Genomic DNA, 24,772 nt, shown 5'->3' with positions numbered 1-24,772 from the left:
ACACAGTTTACTCTAAGGTGTCTTCTAAATAAGTTTTTCTAGTTAAATAGCTAGTAGACATTCAACTTTATATACCAGTCTCATAATGTTTTCATATTCATATAGACTTTTTCAGTTGTTTAACCTGCACAAGCCAAAAAAAAGGAAAGAGCACAGTAGTTCAATTTACCTGAATTTTCATACTCTGAAATTTTTATTTGGCCAGTAGAATAATTTAGTGATAATTTCAGTTTTTGTTTCAGTATGTCATCTTAGTATTTAAGGCAATATGGTTATGTAGGTGGTGTATGCCGACAGAACTTATGGTGTGAAGTACCGGTATAGATTGGAGAAAATGTTCTTATATACTACAAAAATGAAAAGTTACTTGTAAAGGAAAATATTGATGCTGTATTAACGTTATATTTTAATTCTTTGCTAAATTAGCTTTGAGTCTTGTTTTTGTTTACATTTTTTTTTTTTAGCTAACATTTGCTAAATTATACTTTGCCTGTCAATGTTCAACCCAGTGCAAACAGGTAAGAATTCAGATTCTTGACTGAAATTCACCATAGAGTTAATTTTATTCTTATTTTCCTTAGGGGAGTAAAGGATGTACTAAAGAAGAGGCTGAAAAACTATTATAAGAAGCAGAAGCTGATGTTGAAAGAAGGCAATTGTGCTGACAGTTATTATGACTACATTTGTATTATTGACTTCGAAGCCACTTGTGAAGAGGGTAACCCCCCTGAATTCATACATGAAATAATTGAATTTCCTGTTGTTTTACTGAATACTCATACCTTAGAAATAGTAAGTGAATTGTTATATTTTAATTTTATTTTTAGCAGCAACTATTCTGGGGTTGGCTAGTAAGGCAGAGGATCTCATTTGTTTCAGCTAGAATTGGAGGTCTAAAGTGAGGTTTTTGCTCTTGCTGTTTGCTTTGTATCAGCTTGATAATAGAAAAGCTGTAATAAAATAATTTCAGGGTCTGCTTCTCTCCTTTTTTGGTAGCTAAAATTATAGTGTTCTTTTCTGTCTGCTAAGAACACATATCTGGCTGGACATCAGAATCTCCTGGGGTGTAAAAAAAAAAAAAAAGTACGGATGCCTGGCCCTCATCCCAGAGATTCTGATTTAGTTGTTCTGTGCTGGGGCCCGTGACATCGCATTTTTTAAAAGCTTCTCATTTTATATGCAGTCAGGGTTGATAATCATTGCTATAGATGAATGTATGCTCTGATCTCTGAAAATGATAATTTACAGAAATCACACTTCAACTTAGAACTGGCCATCTTTCGGGTGAAAAGTTATGGGGGAAACAACTCTCATAACTTTGGCTTCTAGTCCACATAATATGTGTGCTTTAGGTACTTGTTTTCATTGCATTACTAGATGGAAGTCAGCAGGAATTCTCCAAAATACTGTGTGCCTTGTGAAATCTGAGTGAGGACATATCATAACATCTCATCTATCCAAAAGTTACTTCTGTAGTATCCCTAGCTGCCACCAACACACTGGGAATAAATATAAAAAGGCTTTATGCATTAAAATGCATAGTTTTTTTCTTAGTGTTTGTTGTTCATAGCCTCTTAGTTATATTCTTAATCAGCCTATTTACATAATTTCCTTATCCAAAGCAAATTAAAGGTCAGTAAATCAAAAGTAAAAACGATAGCTATGAAGGCAAATAATCTTGCATAACTCACTAGATTGCGCTTCCTCTCTCTTACTCAAGGCCATTCCTCTAGCAATTCTCCCTCATTTAGACATTAATGATTTATTGCTTCTACTATGTTGTTCCCATCACATCCAAACATGTGACTTTTCACACCATAAAAAACCTTCACTTGATCCCACTGCCTCTCCAATTACCATGTTTCTTTGTTCCTCTATGGCAAATTTCTTTGCAAAAGTTATTTATTTTCACTTATCTCTGTTTCCTCACTTTCTCAAACCCACACCATTGTAGGTTTAAGAGGGTGCCAAAAAAATGTATACACATTTTAAGAAAGGAAAAAACTATTAAAATCGTGATACTCAATATATGCTGATAACAAAAGATAATACAAGTCATGTATACATTTTTTTGGCACCCCCGGTACATATTCAATCCCATCACTCCACTAAAATGGGTCATCTTTGACCTTTACCTAAATCCTGGTAGAATTGACCACTCTCTCCTTGAAATACTTTGGTCAGGTGATTGTCAGAACACTTCATTCTCTTGATTTTTTTTTTTCCAGCCTCACTAATTTCCCTTTTACAATATCCTTTGTTGGTTCCTCCTTTTCTTCCCAACCTCCTAATATCAGACCGCAGGTTCAATCCCAGGTCCTCGTCTCCATATAGATCCTTCCTTAATGACCTTATCTATCATCCAGTTCTATAGCTTTTAGAAACTATGTGCTGATGACTTTGAAATACATGTCTCCAACCTGGACCTCTGTCCCAAATCTAGACTGCTTATTTCACATCTCTACTTGGGCATCTAAACATACATCTCAACATGTCCCAAATTGAATTTACCCTAAATTACCTATTTTATCTTCATCCTTCCCTAGCTTGAGTGATGGCAGCTCTGTGTTTCTAATGCTCAGTTCACCCTTGGCACCTGTTTCACACATACAGACCGACAGCAATTCCTGTTTACTCTGCCTTCAAAATATGTCCAGAATCCAGCCACATAATGCACTGTTGTGACTAGCCTGAGCCCCCATCATTTCTTGTCTGGATTTGCTGCATTCACCAGATAACTGGTGTCTGTATTTCTATCCTTGTTTTCTATAGCCAGTTCTCATCATAAGGGCCAGAGTGATCCTTATAAAATATAAGCTGATCATATCACTCCTCTGCTCAAAACCCTTCAATGGCTCCCCATTTAATTCAGAGTAAAAGTCACATTCCTAATATGACCTGGCCTCTTGTTACCTCAGATTGTGTCATATTGACCTGCTTGCTCTTTCTCAAAAATGTCAGATCCCATCACTTCCCAGGGCTTTATCTATAATTCCTTTCCTCCAGAGAGATTGCTGCTAATTCCCTCCCTCCCTCCCTCCCTTCCTTCCTTCCTTCCTTCCTTCCTGTCTTTCCTTAACTCTCACCTTCAGAATAAAGCCTAACTGGTTACCTGTTTAATAATGTAGCTTAAACACCCCTGCACCCAATGTTTCTGATCACTCTTACCTACTCTATTTTCTGATAACCTTCATTACCTTTTAAGTTACTATGTAATTTTTTAAAGTAATTATTAAATATTTGGTCAGTGAATGCTAGTTCTATGTAGCATTACTCTGTTAAAAGTATTAAAAAAGTTAATAAAATTTTATCAATATATACTTAGTATCACCTACTTGTAATGGTAAGAGAAGTTGCAGCATATTTTTGAAAATTTTTCATTTAAAATTATAGAACAAAATATTGATACTTAGAAGAATATAGATTTCATTTATGTATGAAATTCAATAAAGTAGAATGTTTTTTCTTTACAATACGTCTGGTAAGTAAAGAGCCTCTAACTTTTAAAGTTCCAATGTTCTCTGTTATTCTTTACTTTTGCTCTTTTATAATATATTGTTAGTAGCTCTAATTCTTCTGCTTAATACACTAGTATGTAAAAAGAATTACTTGTAGGAAATATGAACAGTTATTTTTTAACTTATTTTTATTTCTTAATTTTTAAATCTTCTACAACAAATACTATTCTTTGTCTTTTTCTCCATATCTATCTAGTATTAACAGTTGCTGCCTGTAAATCTTTAGGCTTTGAAATTGTTCCTAATTTTTAACAAGTGACTGAATGTGACCTGGTTTAGGGAGGCAGTATTGGGCTAGAGGAAAAAGCACTTACAGATCTGAGCCTGATGATAACAATGCTGGCCTTCCTGAGTTGACAGAGTTGTGAGCATAAAATAAGAAGGCAAGCCTGAAAGCTCGAAGAGGTTAAAGGTTACTTTTATTTATATATATATATATAGTGGTATCGCCCTTTAAACTACAAGATATCATATAGTCAAATTTTGATTATTCAGAATTCAGTTTAATGGACTCTTAACCTAATAAGAAGGACTATTCATGAGTCAGTGAGAGAGCAGTAAACTGGAGCTAATTCATTATAACTGAAGATTGGCATTTCTTCAAAAAAAGTTATTTGAAAAGTATTTGTTATTTGGAAGTAGAGGTTGCATTAATACGCTTTATCGTTTCAAAATACTACAAACAAAATTATCAATATTTTGCTCCTCGAGAATATATCAAACTTTGGTTTGAAGGCTTGCTTTCAGATACTTGCTTTACCTTAAATTTTAAACTATGAAATATAATTTTTTAATTTAAAAACATTAAGAGTGCTTTGGGAATAGGGAATTACCTTTAAATTGTTAAAAAATCTAGAAAGGGTGCCGTGAGCACCAATAAAATTACAACGTTGTGTGATTGAATTTTCATGTAATATGTGTCATATATCTTAAGTCATAGAAAAGACTTTAACTTGTTGTCCTTCCCTTATAGGAAGATACGTTTCAGCAGTATGTGAGACCAGAGATTAACACACAACTTTCTGATTTCTGCATCAGTCTAACTGGAATTACTCAGGTGATAATTCTGTGCTTCTTTTTTTGGAGTTTGAAAGAAGTTTTGCAATTAGGGATTTATTTCATAGTTTTAAAAAATTATTATTGTAAACAATTTAAATTAATGTGATGCTTTCCTTGCTTAGTAAAGATCTTTCATATTGTAGTAGTTAAGAAATAGGAAAGCACATATTACATTTGATAAAATTTTTCTCAGCTTTTCCTTTCAAGGAATTGTAATGATGAATCTAAAGGTTCATTTGTTTGGAACATTAGTGAAGTTAAGTGTTACCATGCTGAACTTGGAGCTAAAGTTTTAAAATGTATCTGTTTACAACTTGACTTAATATACACTATAGCTTAATGTTTTTAGGTCTCTGATTTTTGGGGTATTCTAATGTGGCAGATGCTTTGTTCATTTACTTAGTTCCTTTATTCATTCATTCAGTCAACAAATATTTGAGTGCCTACTCTAGTATTTGCCAAAGTACAAGGGATAGAGAGATGGTCAAGTCAGTCACCTCAGCTTAGTTAATAGTCTGTATTCAGAAGGACACAGAATAAACCAGTGGTCACAGTAAAGTTAGGAAGGCTGCTGACAAGTAAGTCACTGTTTCATCAGCGTATTATAGGCATCTATAAAAAGGGCTTCCTATGACAGAGGGAATGGAGGGCTGTTCTGGGAATACCTTCCTCAAGTTAGTGAAATTGGGCTGAGTCACAATAGGTAAATAGGTAGAAAAGAATGGGCGTGAATGGCAGAACTGTAAGTAGTTCAAGATGGTTCAGATGCAGGTGGGCTAGTAAGAAAGTGGTTACAAATAAAGCTAAAGTGGTAGGCCAAGGCAAGCCAGATCATGAAGAGTCTTGTGGGTCTTTTTGTCTTGAAAGCCTAGGAGAGTGTTTAGAGGATTTTAAGTATGAATGAAAGTGATGTAATGGATCAGATTTACATTTTAGGGAGATGAGTCTGGCCGTGGGTATGTACAATAGTATGTGGTAGAAAGATGTGAGCTTTGAGATATGGAGACCACTTTAAAGGGCTATAGCTCTTTTTGCAGTGATATGGCTCCCTTTTTTTAGGCCTCAGCCTAGCAGCTCTCAGATTCTCCAGAGTGGAGAAAAGGGAAATCTCTTCTCACTGAGCCGTAGCCCTTTAAAGTGGTCTCCCTAGCTCAAAGCTCACATCTTTATACCACATACTACCTAAGTGAAATAAGTCAGACGGAGAAAAACAAATACCTTATGATCTCACTTATATGTGGAATCTAAAAAACTGAATAAATGAGCAAACTAAACAGAAATAGTCTCAGGGATATAGAGGAAAAACTGATGTTTGCTAGATGGGAGAGGAATGGGGATGAGAGAGAAGGAGAAGGGACAAGACAACATAAATTGGTAACTACAATATTGCTATGGGTTATGAAAGGCAGTTTGGGGAATGTAATAAATAATGTTGTAAAGGTTTTGTAGGGTCTCAGATGGACACTTGTCTTATTAGGGAAAACACTTCATTGATGATGTAGATGCCTGACCACTGCACTGTACACCTGAAGCTGAATAATATTGAATGTCAAGTATAATTTTATTTATATATATATGTATATATATATATATACATATATATATATATATATAGTTGTTTTGTACACCTGAAACTAATAAAAAAAATTGAGAATAGAATTACTAAAAACACCAAAAAGAGAACCGCTGGGGTTGATCTTAAATCTTAATTTTGGGAGGAGTATGTACTTCACTTGAAAGCAGTCCCTAATAATTGGCTATAAATAATTCTTAATTGTTTTAAAAATGAAATGTATGATACAGCTCAGCCAAAGAAATCATGAAGAGTTTAAAACATCATAGATAAGACTTTCTCTTACTGTTACTTACCCTCTAATGTCTGGGTATTTTGTAGAACTATAAGTAGCTACTCTGATTTTTATATATTCTACTTTTGTATCTTCAGGATCAGGTAGACGAAGCTGATACCTTCCCTCAGGTACTGAAGAAAGTAATTGACTGGATGAAAGTGAAGGAATTAGGAACAAAGTATAAATATTGTATATTAACAGATGGGTAAGTATTTAGGAAAATTATCTTTTTTGTATACTTTTTAAGATTAAAGATGTCCTTATTCATTTAACTTTTAGAATAACCACAAAAATATTATTTACTAAATAAAGGAGACAGTATTTTTTCTTTCGTATTCTTGTTCCTAGTTAAATTTGAATACTAGGGATCAAAAAGAGGAAGGAAAGCAATGATAACTGTCTAATCCAGGATAAGAAGACTAGAGAAAGATAAATATTAATATGTAAAACTAAAATGTCATTACTAAACCTATTTTTATCAGGACACTTCCTTGCTTAGAAAGTTCGAAATCTTCAGTCTGGCTTTGAGTTTCTCTCATCTGATCTCAGCCTACCTAGTAGCCTAATTCACCTTGCCATTATATTTTACTCTAGTTAGGCTGGCCCATCAATCACATGGTTTTTCCTTTCTCTTTGTACTTATTCATACTTTCCTCTCTGCTGGAAGGCTCTCTTCCTTGAAAACTTTATTATTCAAAGCCCACCTTATGTTTTATTACAGACACTACAATTCACATTGCTCTTTTTTTTTCTTGAAACCTTGTAGCCTCTGGGATATGTACCATTCCTGTGGGCGTCTGACTAAATATTCTGATATCTAAACTTTATGTATGTAAGACTTATGTTTGCAATTCTTTTAGACAAAGGACTTCTGCTACTTCAGTCTTCCATTATGCTTACTGTAGTGCTGAGTTCAAAATGTATGCTCATTGTGAAATGGAAAAGTAAGGAGAAAGATGAGAAAGATCAAAACAAGGATTACAGGCATTGTGCCAAGGCAGCTCCCCTCCCATAGTGCTGTTAAGATTGAAGAAAGTCTTAATCAACATCTGTTTCAAACTATGGACAGATTGTACACTAAAGCTACGATGTCACCTACATAAAGGGTTTAGAGACCCTCATATACAACAGGAAAAAGTATTGAACTTAACCACATCATAATTGTGTTTAAAAGTAGAAGTTTGGGAAAATATTCTTTAGAAATCTCCTATTGATTGCAACACGAATGAGCAATGTTCCTGCTAAAGTATACAGGAGTTTATGTCATAACAGAGTATGCACAATTCTGCAAGATCTTCACTTTTGGGGACAGACCGTTCAAAACCTGTGGTAAGCACAGCACTAACAAAAACAAAATCGATACCTCCAGAAATAATTTGGATAGCTCAGGCAAGCAGCTCGGGGTAGGTGAAATTGCCTCAGAGGATATTCAAATGCGCGGAAGCTATAGGATCCTGAGGACAGGCAGTTGTTTCTATTGTAATTTGCTTAAAATACACTTGAAAGTACTCCTGTTGTCAGTACAGCAGCTGAGTTGAGAGCTTTTTTTCTTTGCTGCTGAAGGTGATAGATTTGATTGCTATTATTATGACTTCCTCTGCCCAGGAAAACCCATGTATGAACCAATACAATTTCCATGTTATACAGTCAATATTTTCCTTAACGACTTGGTTGATTAGTGTTGTAGAAACATACTTTGGCAGAACAAATTGTACTCTTTAACTACTTGATACCAACTCCTTTTGTCTCTTTCACGTATTTTATTTGTTTTCGTTTTTTGTTTTATTTCAATTAAATACACTCTCAAATAACTTCCTATATGATAAACCTGATGTTGAAAGTTAGCTTATTAGAGTTATTTTAGAATTACGAAAAAATACTCTCCAAGATAGAGGTCTGCCCAGATAATCAGAATGATAAAAATGCTCAAGATGAGCCTAATAAGAATTAGTCAGTTTGTGAAAAGATTTAATATGCCAGACTTTTTGTTTGTTTGTTTTTTAAAGTTTATTTTTGAATTAGTATTTTGGAAGAAGAGAGCTTAATTTTCTAAACTTGATGTTATGTGTGAAGAAAGAAAGGTGGTATGTGTAAATAACAAATTAGAATGACTTAAATACTCATTTGTGAGAATATTACAGCATTTATTATTTTTTTTTTCTGTTTTTGATTTATAAGTTCATGGGATATGAGTAAGTTCCTGAACATTCAGTGCCAGCTAAGCAGGCTCAAATATCCTCCTTTTGCTAAAAAGTGGATCAATATTCGCAAGTCATATGGAAACTTTTACAAGGTAAAATTTCTACATTTTATTGATTATACTCTTACGCTGTTGATGATAAATTATTATATTTTGTATGTACATGAAGTCATGATTTACAAGGTGCTTTTCAGAGAAAAGGTCCATATGATTAGTTGTTAACCTTTCAGATTCCAGGTTAGGTATGTTCATATGAGTTTAGAAAGATAAGCTATTTTTCTCATTCATCCTGTTGCTTAAGTAGGTTAACATGATCTTCAATAATAGGTTTGAAATTATAGGGGTATTCAGTATGTGGGTTGTTGGTGGAACAACTGCTCCCCACTGAATTTTAATTTAATCAAAGTAAATTCCTGTGTGTAGTGTAAATTTTTAAAATAACATTGCAAAGTTTATAACGTTGGCAGTCTTCCACCATGGCCCTCAACAGTACTGGCGCTTGTTCTCCTGAGGCAAACATTTTCAACTTTTTAAAGCTATTTCCTCTAATAATAACCTTAACATTTCCAAATTATATATTTATGCTATTTCTTGAGTTTCAGTTTGAGATACCGATTAAATTTCTGCAATGGAAGATGAAAATTTAACTGTCATAAAGCCACCATTCCTGCATGTCTTTCCCCTCCCTGCATTTTTCTAATATAGTTGCATTACCTTTATAATAAAATTATTAGCCAGTGTTTACATTCCTATGACGAAGAAGGGTGTTCACAACTTTTCCCCAAATATATTGTAATAATAGACTTCTTCAGTTGTTTTCTTATCCTGTTCCTTTCCATTCAAACTGTAAATCACTTCTCAGTATCTGTACTCAAAATATTCAGGTAGTCTGTCAGGTGTTTTTTTTTCCCTTTCCCACTTTGGGATCTACCTTCTTAGAGCCTTTAATCCTGTTCTAATCTGAACTATTTGTTCTCAGGCTTCTTCTAAAATCATCTTATTCTAAGTGATTTCCTTTGCTTCTCTATTATGTGTTAGATTTTGTGTCATCTTCTTTCTCTCTTTACAACTTCATTTTGGTGAAGCACATCCTAAAGTAGATTCATGAGAAAGGTGATTTTCCTTAAAAATGTTTTTGTTTTTGTGTGTGTGGTTTTAATATTTCTTAACTATGCATACAGGAAAGTGGAGTTTGACAGATTGTTTTAAAGTGAAATCCCTTGTAACTTACTCCCAGAATTTTCATGGGAATCATTTTCTTGTTGTTCCTTATAGCTTTAATATTTATATGTTTACCCTTACACCATGTAGTTAGGTTTTGCCTATTTTTGAACATGATATAATTAGTGTCATACTGGCTGTTTTGTTTATTTTGTGCTTTTTTGAACATTATTATGTTTGAGACATCCATGTTGTGTATGTAGCTGTTAATTTATTACCTTTATAAGTTAATTAAAGTTAATTTAGTTTATTGTTGTGTAGAATTCCACTGTGTGAATATACCAGAGTTTGCTTATCTAGTCTACTCTGGCTGGCCATTGGGGTGGTTTTCAGTGTGAGGCTTGTATGAACAGTCGCGCTATGAGCATTCTTGTGCATGTCTTCTGGTGCCTTTGTGCACCCATTTTTTCAGGGTGAAAACCTACGAGTGGAATTGCTGGCTTACAGGATATGTGCATCATTGGCATTATTAGATAATGCAAAAGAGTTTTCCAAAGGTGGTGTATCAGTTTGTGCTCGCACCAGAAGAATGTGTGAATTGAGAATTACTCCATGTCTTTGTCAGTATCTGGTATTACCATAATTTAAAATATTTGTAATTCTGATAGATGTTTGATGCCACCTTACTGAGGTTCTGATTTGCATTTGCCTAATTACTCATGAGATTGAGCTCCTTTTTCTGATTATTAGCCATTTGGATTTCTTTTGCAAAGTCCCTGTTTAAACCTTCAACCCATTTTTTAAAAATTGGGTAATCTTTCCTTTTGTAGTTGGTTTGTAGATCTTTATTTTGGATATCAGTCCTTTGATTATATTTGGTAAATATGTCTTTTATGTGGATTTATCATTTTACTCATTTTGTGATTCCTTAAATGTTATAAAAATGCGTTCTGAAAAAATAAGTTTTGGAAAATTACAAATACATACCAAAGTAGATATAATGAACCCTCATTGCCCACTTTTAACAGTTAAACTCATATTCAGCCTTGTTTCATCTATATTCTTTTGAAGCAGATCTCAAACATTATTTCATTTGATGTGTAAACATTTCATTATATAACTCCAAAAGATAACTTTTAAGAAAATATAACCACCATACCATTATCACACCTAAAAAAATTAACAGTAATTCCTAATGTCATCTAATAATCATAAATATCAAATACTTTGCTTTCTTTTACCTTTTGTGTGTTTTTAAGAAACTGAGGCATTTGTTCTGTAGTTTCCTATAGTCTAGATTTTGCTAATTGTATCCTGTGATATAGCTTCAAATGTGTCTCTGTCCTCTGTGTAAATTTGTAGGGGCTTGATCATATTTAGGTTCTTTTTTTTTGCAACAACTACCAGGGGATAATGAATTCTTACATTAGGGTGTCTTTTTCAAACATTTAACTTAGAGGAATAATTTATTCTAAGGATAATAATAAAACCATAATTTTCACATCTGCATAAAATATCTACAGCTCACAGTACATTAGAGTGGTCAGAAAGTTGTAGATATGTTAATGCAATAAAATTGCCAGTGGTCTTTTGAGTAGAGAATAATATTTTTCTGTGGATCTGTTTAGGTTGACCAATTCCTTAGACTACTCTTTTCTGTCTGGTTTTCCCCTCTTCATAATAGATACCAACTATAATGTCAATTAGTGTAACTTGAGGAAACTTGTATTTTCTCTTTACGTTTTCTTTTTTAGAACATTTCCTTTTTTTTGTTTTGTTTGTCTTATCCAAGTATACTTAAAAGTCTTATCACAAATTTCTTCTATATATGATGCTAACAAGGCAAGGCCTTTGGTATATGGTGTGTACAAAGTATTCTTTCATCCTCTTTAAAACTAAAACTGAACTTTTTAACTGACCTTTCTTGGGAGTGGAGGGTGGCGATGGGTAATTAAACTTGAAATTATTCTTTTTTTTATTTTTATTTTTTTATAAATGTAAAAAACTTATAAGGCAAACAATACAGTTCTGTTAATTAACTGGCTTAAACTTAAAATGAAGTTTGATTTTTATAAGTAGGCTGGAACAATATGAATAAAAGCACAGCCTAAAACAATTTTAAACAAGATTTTAGAAAATAAAAGCTTTCTTTCTGTGTGAGTAATCAGACTTAAATGTAGGTTTAGCATGTACAAAATTATACAAATGTGTTAAGTTTATTTCTTTTATAATTCTACACATGCATTAGAATGTCATTTTTGAAGCAAAAGTAAAGAATGAAATCTACCTCTTTAAGTGAAACCCATGTTTTTGTTCTTTTTGTTTTTCCTATACACTCAATTTTGAAATGAATTTGAGATACGTTCACATGAATTTCATTTTCCACTGAAATTAGATAACTTCTGCCCTTGTTCTTCATATTATTAAACAAGGAAAGACTGGTTTATATACAGTAATACCTTGATTTGCACGCATAATTCGTTCCGGAAACAAACTACTCATATTGCAAGATATCGTTCGTTTACCAAGTTAAAATGTATTAGAAATGTTTGCTCGTCTTGCGGAACACTCACAAACCAAATTACAGTCCAAGGTTTTACTATACATAAAAAGTTGAAAATGGAAGTGAAACATTCATTACTTTTCTATGAATGACAGACCCCCTTCTTTTGCAGAAATCCGCAACTTTTCTAGAGGCAGATCAGTAAATCTCATCTCCAGTGTGCAGTTGGACTACTTTACAAAGCTCTTTTCTCAAAGTCAAATTCTCAGGCTGAGCAGAAGATTCAGAGAAAGGGTCCTACACCTAGTCATAGTCTGGTGTTGAAAGGGAGGAAAATTACTGTCTTGTTTTCTACTATAGAAAACAAGGAACATGGAAAAATGCATGAACGTTTAAGATTTCCTTTTGCAGTATGAGAGTATGAGTTTTACAAAGACTCAATTTCCTTTGAAAATCCAAGACTCTTGTCACTTGAAGTCAAATGTTTTCTCCCGGGTCTTATAATAAGCGCTTGTTCACTTGGTTTATAAGATGAAACTGTCTGCTAAGTAGACTGGTGTTTGCAGCTCTTTTTCAAGCCTCTCAGTAAAATTTGCCTACTATTTTTGTACCATTCACTTTTCAGGTCAGACACCTCACTGAGAACTTTTTCTTGCTAGGCCAGAGGAAGCATGAGGTTTGTGTGTTCTTTATCCAGGTTTACATACATTTTTAAAGTTTTAAATATTGAATGAAAGAGCTGGCCTCTGTTTAAGAGTTAACCATTTTTCTAGCACCATCCAGGACTTTTCACTTTATCTCTGAGATTCCTTTTATTGTGGTAAAATATATGTAACAAAATTTACCCATTTAAGTTTTTGTTTTGTTTTTTTTTTCCAAGATTTTTTTTTTGAGGAATTGGGGGAAGGGGAACAGACAAGTTGCTGTCGTTTTGTTCTTCAGTCTAGTTGTGGAGGACGTTGCTTCACTGGCCCAAGTTGGCATCATCATTGAGCTCTTCCTGGGCGGGGCAGATCAGTCGCCGACTTCTGGATGGCCGCTCACACTGGCTGCTGGCTACACATGGTAGTCCATGGCAACCACTGCAGCAGGGGCTGCAGCCTATGCTGTCACTGGCAACTCACAGCAGCCCAGCTCCAGGTTGAGCTGTTGTTCAGCATCTTAGCTGTAGAGGGCAGTGTCACTGGCTCTCATATGTGGGATCCGAACCAGGGCCCTCTGGCGTCCCAAGCCAGCTCTTAACCAGTGTGCCACTCAGCCAGCCCCCATTTAAGCAGTTTTAAGTGTACAGTTCAGTGTCATCAAATACATTCACATTATCGTGCAGCTATCACCACCATCCATCTCCAGAACTTCTTCATCTTCCAAAATGGAAACTCTGTAACTGTTAAACAAAAACTTCGTATTCCCCCTTACTCCAGCCCCAAGCAACCACCATTCTACTTTCTGTCTCTATAAATTGTACTACTTTAAGTACCTCATGTAAGTGGAATCATAATAGTATTTGTTGTTTTGTGACTGGCTTATTTCACTTTGTATCATATCTTCAGCGTTCATACATGTAGCATGTGTCAGAATTTCCTTTCTTTGTAAGGCTAAATATTCAATTGTTTGAGATTTTTTTACTTTTTAAGGTCGAATAATATTCTGTTGTATGTACAGTAGATATCACATTTTGTTTATCCATTCATCTGTTGATGGACACTTGAGTTGCTTCTGTCTTTTGGCTATTATGAGTAATGCTTCAGTGAACATGGGTTTTCTATTTTGAATAGAAGTGAATGTGGGCATTCTTATTTTGTTCCTGATTTTAAAAGTTTTCAGTCTTTCATCATTAAGATGATGTTTGCTGTGGGTTTTTCATATATGGCCTTTATTATTTTAAGTTAGTTTCCTCTATTCCTAGTTTGTTGGGTGTTTTTTCATGAAGGGGTGTTTAGTTTTGTCCAGTGCTTTCTTTGCATCAATTGAGATGATCATTTGTTTTTTCTTTCATTATATTAATATGGTATGTTACATTGATTGTTTTTCATATGTTGAACAATGTTTGCTATCCAGGAATAAATCCCACTTGGTCATGGTGGAGAAATCATTTAACATGCTGCAGAATTCAGTTTGCTGGTATTGTTGAGGATTTTTGCATCAGTATTCATAAAGAATATTGGTCTGTAGTTTATCCTTGTAGTGTCTTTGTGTGGCTTTGGTATCAGGGTAATGTTGACCTCATTGAATGAGTTAAGAAATGTTCCCTCCTCTTCAGTTTTTGCAAGAATTTGACAAGGATTGGTGTTAATGCTTCTTTGTTTTGTAGAATTCACCAATGAACTCGGTTGGTCCTGGGCTTTTCTTTGTTGGGATATTTTTTATTACTGATTCAGCCTTCCTTAGTTATTATAGGTCTGTTTAGATTTTATGGTTTCTTCATGATTCAGTCTTGGTAAGTTGTGTGTTTCTAGAAATAGTCTATTTCACCGAAGTTATTCAATATGTTGGAAAAGTTATTTTAAGAAGCACATTTTTAGGCGATATTTAGTGGAAGGCCCAGAATGCATTGTGCTATTACAACTTAGGATAATTATTGATTTTTATTATGGTGATTTTATATCATTTGCTTTGTGATTCTCCCATTAACCCAGTGAGTAAACAGTACAATTGTTATTCTCATGTACAGATGAAAAAGCTGAGGCTCTGAGATATGTAGGTGGCATAGCTATACAAAATATATAATGTAAAACTTAATAAATCTTCTTCCTGATAGAGATACTGAAAATAGAACAGTGGTTCTCAAAAGTGGAGGAGCATATTGAAATTTGGAGAGTGTGTGAGATTTTGGTGTTTATCAAAATGGAGCAGGTATTTATTAAATAGGTTGAAAAATACCACATGACATTGTCTTCCATTCTTGATCTTCATTATCTTTAGTCATCTAGAAAGGCTGAGTATTTTTTTGATTTATCTGTCAAAGGAGTCTCAGATAAAATAATACATTACAGAAAAATACTGTGCAAAAAAGCATTAGTTTGGGTTAAAATGGTAGTGCTTCAATTAAAATGTCCAAAGAACACATTTTCTTTCATAAGTGATTTGTTAAATTACGAAACTGCAAACACTTTAGATGTCTTGAGGATTCCATCTGTTGATGAATATTTTTATCTAAAACTCTTAAGATCACTATTTTTAAAGCTCTGAATGTTTGATTTATTTATTTGCTTCAGTTGACCAGGAGTATTTGCCCTTTGCCTAACTTTGTTTTGCTGTTACTATTAATTTTCAGTTTCTATTTTGCTACTTCACAGTGACTTCTAGAATACTAAAGAATTATTTACTATTTATTTCTTAGGTTCCTAGAAGCCAAACCAAACTAACAATAATGCTTGAAAAACTAGGAATGGATTATGATGGGCGGCCTCACAGTGGTCTTGATGACTCGAAGAACATTGCCCGAATAGCAGTTCGAATGCTTCAGGATGGATGTGAACTCCGAATTAATGAGAAAATTCATGCAGGACAGCTAATGAGTGTGTCCTCCTCACTACCAATAGAGGGCACTCCACCTCCACAAATGCCACATTCTAGAAAATAGCTTTTTTGCCCTTTGGCTCATGGATTATTCACTCTAACTGGAGTTGCTACAATGAGGTAGCAGATGAATACTTATTGAATTAGTCTTGCGGTGTAAAATTTAAGCACCTTAAACATTTAAAATCTTATTAACAATTATAGATACATATATGTATGTGAACAGATTCTCTGGGGAGGGCATGTTGAATTATTTGTCACCAGCACTTTTGATATGAGCAGCATTTGTTACACAGTAACACTTCCTGCTTAGAAACGAATTTTATAATTTAAGGTGTCCAAGATATGATCCATTTGGTTTTAAATGCAAAAGTTTATTGGCTCTCACTTTGAATGTCATCTCTTATTGATGTTAAAATATACAGTGTATTTCTACATTAACATCATTAGATCAAATCCTTTCTTAAAATGAAGATTGGAAGGTGGGACTTTGGGTTTTAAGAATACTATAGTTCTTTTGATTTTTGAAGTTTATATGTGAAGTTCAGCTGTATGTGATGAATTTCATGAAGTACTTGGTATACATAATCTACCTACGTTTTTTCAATTCATAATTGGAAGACGTCATAGGTTATAGGGTCTGCTTAAAAATTCAGATGAGCTTAACGGAAAGTCAGAAGAAAATACCATTTAAAGGCATATAAGGGCTGTAGCTCAAACTTTCTAATACATAGATAAATTAGTGAGGTTTTGGGGCTTGGCTTTTGGTGTCCCTCCTCCTTGTGACATATCTGCCCTAATTCTTAAATCTAAGAAATGATGTTTTGAAGTAGACTTAAAATTAAGGATTATCACTTAATTTTGCATTTGTATCAATGTTATGAGTAAGGTTAATAAAGTTAAATAATGCTTTCTACCATATCTTATGTTTTTATTATTAAAAACTGATTTTATATAGTGAGTGGCACTACGTAGGTTGAGAAAGTAAAATACTTTTTTATCTAGAAGCTAAAAATACATATTTTCAGAATTGAATTTCCCACAGCTTTCATGGGACAATTTCATTGACATTACTTCTAACAATTGTGATGCTACTTTATTTTAATGATTTATATATTATAATGAATGAGTTTTATAGAGGTTTTCCAACCCTGATGCATAGGAGAAAAGCATTTTTCTTGGTATGAATACACAGTACAGTAGGTTTCTTACTTGAAAGAATGAGTTCTGCTCTTGGGCAGTAGTTGTACAATCAGCATAATAAAGAATAAGTGGATAACAGAAAGCACAGGGTATATGATGCCCTTAGACAAACTGATATTGATTAGAGTAAAACAAAGAAATCTAGATGATTTGGGTTTACACAGTAAATTCTTGAGGTGAAATGAGTATATGTTAACATTTTTGTGAATCCCAAATAGCACCATATAATAATATACCATAAAATGTTACTGGAAGTTTTAAAGAATTTCCTTCAAATCTTGTTGAGTTACTGTGCCAGGGCAGAGGAGTAGAGAAGAGCAAATCACTATTGAAATGTGGATGCCAGGAGGTCCACTTGGCACACTCCTTAGGTGATTTTTTTTCCACATAGCCACATTACTGTAAAATTCAAATTCATGCTGTATAATTATAATTATAAAACTATAATTATCTTACCAGCTTACAAGTTGCTCATCAGTAGCTAAAACTGCAAGTGGGAAATCTGAGAATGGCAAAGGAATATTACATTACCCTCTTCTTTTTGTTTGTTTTTAAGTCAAGCTACTAATTTCTTTGCCTGTTTTTCTTTTTGCCAAGTACCCAAGTTACGAAAACACTCATTTTGTACTTTTTGTTAAGACCTTCAACATTAGAAGCTCTAGTATACTTTGGCTCAACCAAATATTTTATCTGGTGATGCTTTGCTGTCCTAATTCATTTTTTTAGACTTTATTGAGGAATAATTGACAAATATAATTGTGTATATTTAAAGTGTAAAAGTGATGATTTGCTATCAATTGTAAAATGATTATCAAGATCACCTCATAGATAACTTATTTTTTGGTGCTGAGACTGCTTTAAGACAGTTTCAGTAACTTTCAAGTACTGCTTTTCCCCGTGTATAAGACGCTCCCATGTATAAGATGCACATGGGGCCCAAAATTTGAAAAAAAATGTATTACATAAAGTTATTAAACTCAAGTTTTATTCATTATAAAATTCATACAACTCCTCATCACTGTCAAAACTCCCAGCCATTAGCTTGTCCTCATCTGTGTCTGATGACGAATCAATGTCTTCATATATTGCCTCATCCTCAGTTCCATCTATGGCATTTGAAATGCCACACTTCTTAAATGACTTGACAACGATCTATAACCACTCTATAAGACACACCCAGTTTTTAGACCCCAAATTTTTCGAAAAAGGGTGTGTCTTATACATGGGGAAATATGGTATATAATACCATATAATTAACTGTAGTTAATTAGCTGTACACTAGATCCTCAGGACTTATCCTTTTTATAACTGAAAATTAGTATCCTTTGTCCTACATCACCCCACTTCCCCAATCCCCAGCCCTTGGCAACCACCATTCTATTCTCTCTTTCTATGATATTGGCCTTTTTTAGGTTCCACATATGTCACCGTATAGTGTTTGTTTTTCCCTATCTGGCTTATTTCATTTAGCCCTCCAGTTTCATCCACGTTGTCACAAATGGTAGGATATTCTTCTTTTTTGTGGCTGAATAATCTATTGCATATATATATATATATATATATATATATATATATATATATATATAGAATTTGAAGATACTTTGTGAGTTCCCTTTTGATTTCTTAGATTCATTGGTTGCACAGAAGTGTGTTGTTTGATTTCTATATATTTGTGAACTTTTAAGATTTCCTCCTGTTACTGATTTCTAGTTTCATAACCATTGTGGTCAGAAAAGAGACTTGATGTGATTTCAGTCTTCTCAAATTTGTTGACAATTTGTGACCTAATATATGATCTATGCTGGAGAATGTTCTGTTTGTGCTTGAGAAGAGTATGTATTCTGCTGTTGTTCGATGGAATGTTCTTAATATGTCTGTTAGGTTTACTTGATTTAAAGTACCATTCAAGTCTATTATTTCCTTAATGATTTTCTATCTGGATGATGTATCAATTGTTGAAAGTGGAATATTGAAGTTCTTTACTATTATTGCAGTGCTGTCTATTTTTGCCTTCAGATCTGTTAATAATTATTTAATATATTTAGGTGTTCTGATATTGGGTACATATATATTTACACTTGTTATATCCCCTTGATGAATTTCTTTATCATTTTATAATGACCTTTGTCTCTTGTTACAGCTTTTGAGTTAAAGTCTGTTTTGTCTGATATAAGTATAGATATCCCTGCTCTCTTTTGTTTTCCATTTGCATAGGATATCTTTTTCTTTTCCTTTATTTTCAGCTTATGAGTATCCTTAAAGCTTAAGTGCGTCTCTTGTAGGCAGCATACAGGTAGGTTTTGTTTTTATTCAGCCACTCTATATCTTTTAATTTGAGAATGTAAACCATTTACATTTAGAGTAATTTTTGATAGGTAAGAACTTATTAACTCCATTTTGTTAATTGCTTTCTGATTGTTTTGTATTTCCTTTCTTCCTTTCTGTCTGTCTTTGTGAATTGATGGTTTTTTGTAGTGGTATGCTTTGATTCTTTTATCATTTGTGTATCTCTTACAGGTTTTTGCTTTTTAATTACTATGAGGCTTTCATAGTACATCTTATAGTTATAACAGTCTATTTTCAGCAAGCTGATAACAACTTAACTTCAACTGCATAACAAAGTTCTACACATGTACTTGCCCTCCCCCACATATTATGTTTTTGATGTCCTAGTTCACATCATTTTATATTGTGTATCCATTAACAAAATATAGCTATAGTTTTGTTTAGCACTTTTGTCTTTTAACCCGTTTGCTAGAGTTTCAGGGTGATTTACACACCACCATTGCAATATATGAGTATTTTGAATTTGAGTATTACCGGGGGTGCCAAAAATATGTATTCAAGTGGACACTTTGGTCAACGTTGCTAAAGCAGTAGTTTGCCATAATTAGAAGTGTCTGGACGCTGATGGTAACCACTTTGAGCACCTGTTGTAATTGCAGAAGTCAAACATGACTTGTATTCATCTTTTGTTATCAGTATATATTGAGTATTACAATTTTAATACAGTTTCCCTTTCTTAAAATGTGTATATATTTTTTTGGCACCCTCTGTATATTTACCTTTACCAGTGAATTTTATATTTTTAATATGTTTTTATGTTACTAATTAGCATCCTTTGATTTCAGCTTTAAGAACTCCCTTTAGCATTTCTTGTAAAGCAGGTCTAGTGGTGATAAATTCCCTCAGTTTTTGTTTGTCTGGAAAAGTCTATCCTTCATTTCTGAAGGACAACTTTGCTAAGTAAAGTATTCTTGATTCACAGTTTTTTCTTTTAGCACTATACTCTCTCTCTCTCCCTCCCTCCCTCTCTCCCCACTCTATCCTAGCTGGCAAGACATCTGCTGAGAAATTTGCTGATAGCCTTATTAGGATTCCTTTGTATATAATGAATCTTTTTTTCTCTTGCTGCTTTCAGAATTCTTTTTTTCCTTTATTGTTTTGAAATCTTGATTACAATGTGTCTGGGCGAACATCTCTTTTGAGTTGAATCTGTTTGGGGAATCTTTGAGCTTCATATACCTGGATAGCTGTTATCTCTCCCCAGAAGTTTTCAGCCATTAAATAAGTTTTCTGCCCCTTCCTTTCTCTCTTCTTTCTGGGACGCCCATAATGTAAGTATAGTTGTCTCAGTATCCATGGGGGGTTGGTTCCAGGAATCCCTGTGGATACCAAAATCTGCAGATAGTCTAAGCCCCTTATATAAAGTGTCATAAATTTGTATATAACTTATATAAAAAGTATCCTTCAGTATACTTTAAATCATCTCTAGATTACTTATACTACCTAACACAGTGTACTGTATTGTTTAGGGAATAATAAAAAAAGCCTGTATATGTTCAGTGTAGACACAGCCATTGTAGGCCTAACTGCATGTCAGCAACAACATCACATTTCTTTCTTTCAACATTTACAGATTGCTTTTGTTTAATGACCTGAAAGAGAAATACACAGGATGAGACACAGAATATTTAAAATACAAGTACATAAAGAAAATATAAATTTGTCTGTCTTTTACACTGTATTAACACTCACCAAAACCCTGGGTCTTGTCTCTTGATAACCCTTATACGATGACGCTGACGATGATTTGCTATATGGTGCCTACAGTGCCGAAGTGGTGAGGCGACAAGATGTATGGCACTGTTGGTGAGTAGTGAGACATCCGGCTAACTTGAATGTTCTGACAGGATGTCAGAAAAAAATACAAGTAGCAAACGAGATGAAAGGCAAATGATGCTCAGACAGGAGTGCTGAAGAGAGACTGGTGAAATGGCAGGAGGCTGCAGCAGGGTATCCCTGCATCTCACCTCATGTGGATTCCGCATGCTATTCAGCATGTGGCAAATTATTGCTTTTTGGAACTTTCTGGAATTTTTTGTTCTCAAATATTTTTGATCTGTGGTTACTTGAATTTGTGGATGCAGAACCTATGGATATGGAGAGCTGACTATATTGTTTGACCTGATGGTGTCGCATAATTCCTATAAGCTTTCATCTTTCATTCTTTTTGATTCTCTGGGTAATAATAAGAGATCTGTCTTCAAGTTTGCAGGTTTTTTTTTCTTCCTGATGTAGCTTGTTATTAACGCTTTCTACTGCTGTTTTTTGTTTGTTTGTTTGTTTGTTTGTTTTTAGTTTCATTTATTACATTCAACTTCAGAATTTCTGTTTGGTTCGTTTTTATGATTTCTATCTCTTCGTTGAATGTCTTGTTTTGATCATGCATTGTTGTTTTTGAATTCTTTTTCAGGTAATTCACAGATCATCATTTTTGGAGGGTCAGTTACTGGAAAATTATTGTGTTCCGTTGATGGTGTCAATTTTCTTTGCTTTTTCACTTTTCTGATGGCTTTTTATTGATCCCTGTGCATTTGAAGGAGCAGTCACCTCTTCTAGCCCTTTCGGCCTGGCTTTGGTGGGAAAGACTTTCTCTGAAGGTGACTGTGAGGCCACCAGCTGGGTGGGAAGCAGCGTCTTTGGTTCCTGGGAGAGCAAAGTGACCTCGTCTTCATGTAGCTCTGTTAGCTGAGGTCAGTGTTGGTACAGACTGAGGGGATCTTCTGTGACCAAGACTGCAGAAGTCCAGCATGTGGCAGTGGTGGCTTGGGTTGTTGGGAGCCTTAGAGGTAAAGGCTGCTAGGGTCCTCCTGTTCTCCTTTTTTTTTTTGCCCATGGAAGAAAGCTCTAGCCGAGGGGGTCCTTCTTGGCACTTGGTCTAGCATGCTGGCACTCAGAGCAGTAGTGGAGTGGGGTCCTGGGGTCAGGTGCATCCTGAACTACCACAGCGCCTGGGTTCTTGAGCACAGGTGCACTTGCAGCCTTAATGGCACTGGTGTCTAAGGTGTGGGCATGTGCAGATCTCCTGTGGAACCAGGATCTGGGTTCCTGGAGCTCATTGCAGTGACTCAGATGGGTTGGGCAAAGGGAGATAGAGCAGCAGCACCACCCTGGGATCATGGTGCAATGATGGCTTAGGCCCAGGGGTCAGAGTGCAGTATCAGCACAGCCTGGGGATCATGGGTCAGAATCCTAACTCCGGCCCCAGGGGACAATCTCAGAATAGCAGCAGCGCATCCTTGGTGGAGGCCCATTAAAGCCACATGAGCAGTGGCAACCTTATATAGTGGTCCTATATATGGCAATGCACTGTGTCATCCTGGTCTCATATTGGGCATAACAGCAACTGGGCACAGCAGCAACTCAAACATAGCTTGAGATCTAGGGCCAGGTCTCACTACAGTGACGGTGCCAGTGCTGAAGAGCAGACATAGCAGTAGAGGCTCTGGGCAGTTCTGTCAGCAGGGTTCAGCATTGGTGAAGACTGGGGGGTCCTCGGAAACAAAGGCCGCAGACATCTACAACAGTGAAGCTTGCTGGGGTTCTCCTGCTCTCCTTTTCCCCATGGGGTGAAATTTCTCTGAGGGCATCCTTCCTGGTGCCATGCTTCTCTGGACTGAGAGATGATGTAATGCAGCTAAACATTCCCTATGCTTTTCTATGCGCTGTCCTTGGTTTTTGAGCTTTGGAGTTTTTGCTACTTCATTATAGTCCATTTTGTTGACCTTACCCTCCTCGTAACTTATTTCGAATTGCTCTGTTGAGTCTCCACCCTCCCTCCAATTTGGGATATCTTGTATCAAAGAGACTTTTTATTGATTTTGCTAAAGCTGTCAGTCATGCTTGTTCTAATGAGATGATCTTAAACATCAGGAGTACTACTACTTTCTACCTTTTGATTTTTGTTGTGTGCCGTTGTCTTTAAGGTATTCAGTACTGCTAATTCTTACAAGGAAAATGCTTAAGAGATGAATGCCATTTAGTATTCCAGAAAATCAGCAGTATTAGTAATCTCTTATTCTTGTCAATTTTATTGTTATTAATGTTATTATATACTATATACTATAATGATATTAATATTTATTAATAATTATTTATTACTTAAACCCTTTGTGCTTTCCTGAACCATTAACTATGTTAATTTCTTTGTTTCTGCTTTTCACTTGTTATGCTATATTGACATACTGGATTTCTATTGTAGTATTTCAAATCCACAATCTGTAGTACCAAACTGAGGTATATTCTGGGCACTGTATTTTGTCCATGTTTTGTTTTCTTTTGGATAAAATACTTCAAAATATTTGCTGTGAAAATATTTTTCTGAAGTGTCTTTTTTTTGCATAAAAACAGACCTGTTTAACTGCCTCTTAGAGAGAAGTTTCTACCTGGATTGAAATGAAAAACCATAGGAGTTACTGAGATGTCATCTGTTAAAAGGGATATAGTATCTTTGAAGACCAGTTTAAATATCATTTTTTAAAGGTGGGACCAGTTGCCTTGCTCTCTTTAATACATCATCTTGAATATTACCCCCAATATGAACAGGCAACACAGAGTGATTTGAAGGAGAGGAGAAGAGCTGGAAGTAAAAGTGAAGTGAGGAAAAGAAGCAGGGTGGTCAAGATAACGGCACGTTTGACATAGGCTGTAGGTGGGGTCACCAGAGAAGCTACCTTCCCCTTGTGTGAGCATGCCTGTTGTGCTGTGCAGGCCTGACAAGATAGATTGTGTTTTGAAGGAAGACCTTCAGTATCTAATGTGGATAAATATGGACTTCTTGAGAGCAGGGACTGTGATTGCTCCATCTTTGATTCCAACAGTATGTGATTCCAAAAATGATCTGCACATAGTTGAGTCCAGTGTTAATAAATGAATGATAGCATTAAATAATCTTTTTTAAAATTATACTTAGAAGTTTGGTTTTTACTTTTTTAAATAGTTGAACAAAATCAAAAGAATAATCACATAGGTATCCCTTGCTTTACGAAAGTCCATGTTATGTCACCTCACGAAAGATCTCTGTTAGTATGGTAATGACTTTTTTTGTAAAAGCGGAAGTCCTCTTTGGATTTCTTTTGGTTAGCAAAAATGGGTACTAATGTAGGTCGTTTGTGAAAACAAAGGGACATAATTGGAACTTTAGGAAAGCGGGGATACTCTTTGGCTTTGTGCCATTTCGGTTTACAACAGGTGTCATAGGAACACTGTATTTTTGGATAGCAGTGGAAACCTGTACTTTGTAACATGAAAATTAGATGAAATTAAATTTCAATTTTTATAAATAAAGTTTTATTGGAACACAGCTACCATGCTTATTTGTTTGCATGTTATCCCTGGCTGCATTTGTGCTGCAATAGCAGAGTTAAGTAGTTGCAACAGAGACCATCAGGTCAGCAAGGCCGAAAATATCACTGTC

The 24,772-nt window shown here is 34.7% G+C and overlaps 1 protein-coding gene across 1 annotated transcript in view; it reads left to right on the top strand.

The window, feature by feature from the left end:
* The window catches only part of ERI1 (exoribonuclease 1), a 29,897-nt gene extending 13,166 nt beyond the window's left edge, over window positions 1-16,731 (top strand). Inside the window, exons 3-7 of the mRNA XM_019650990.1 lie at window positions 582-792; window positions 4,492-4,575; window positions 6,523-6,632; window positions 8,606-8,720; window positions 15,632-16,731. Of these exons, the coding sequence (XP_019506535.1) occupies window positions 582-792; window positions 4,492-4,575; window positions 6,523-6,632; window positions 8,606-8,720; window positions 15,632-15,874 (763 nt within the window). The 3' untranslated portion in view covers window positions 15,875-16,731. The remainder of the gene's footprint in view (window positions 1-581; window positions 793-4,491; window positions 4,576-6,522; window positions 6,633-8,605; window positions 8,721-15,631) is intronic.
* Window positions 16,732-24,772: the final 8,041 nt, after the last annotated feature.

The sequence above is a fragment of the Hipposideros armiger genome, unplaced genomic scaffold (assembly GCF_001890085.2).
Source record: "Hipposideros armiger isolate ML-2016 unplaced genomic scaffold, ASM189008v1 scaffold_151, whole genome shotgun sequence".
In the NCBI taxonomy this organism is placed as follows: domain Eukaryota; kingdom Metazoa; phylum Chordata; class Mammalia; order Chiroptera; family Hipposideridae; genus Hipposideros; species Hipposideros armiger.
This window is presented reverse-complemented; position numbering and strand designations above follow the sequence as displayed.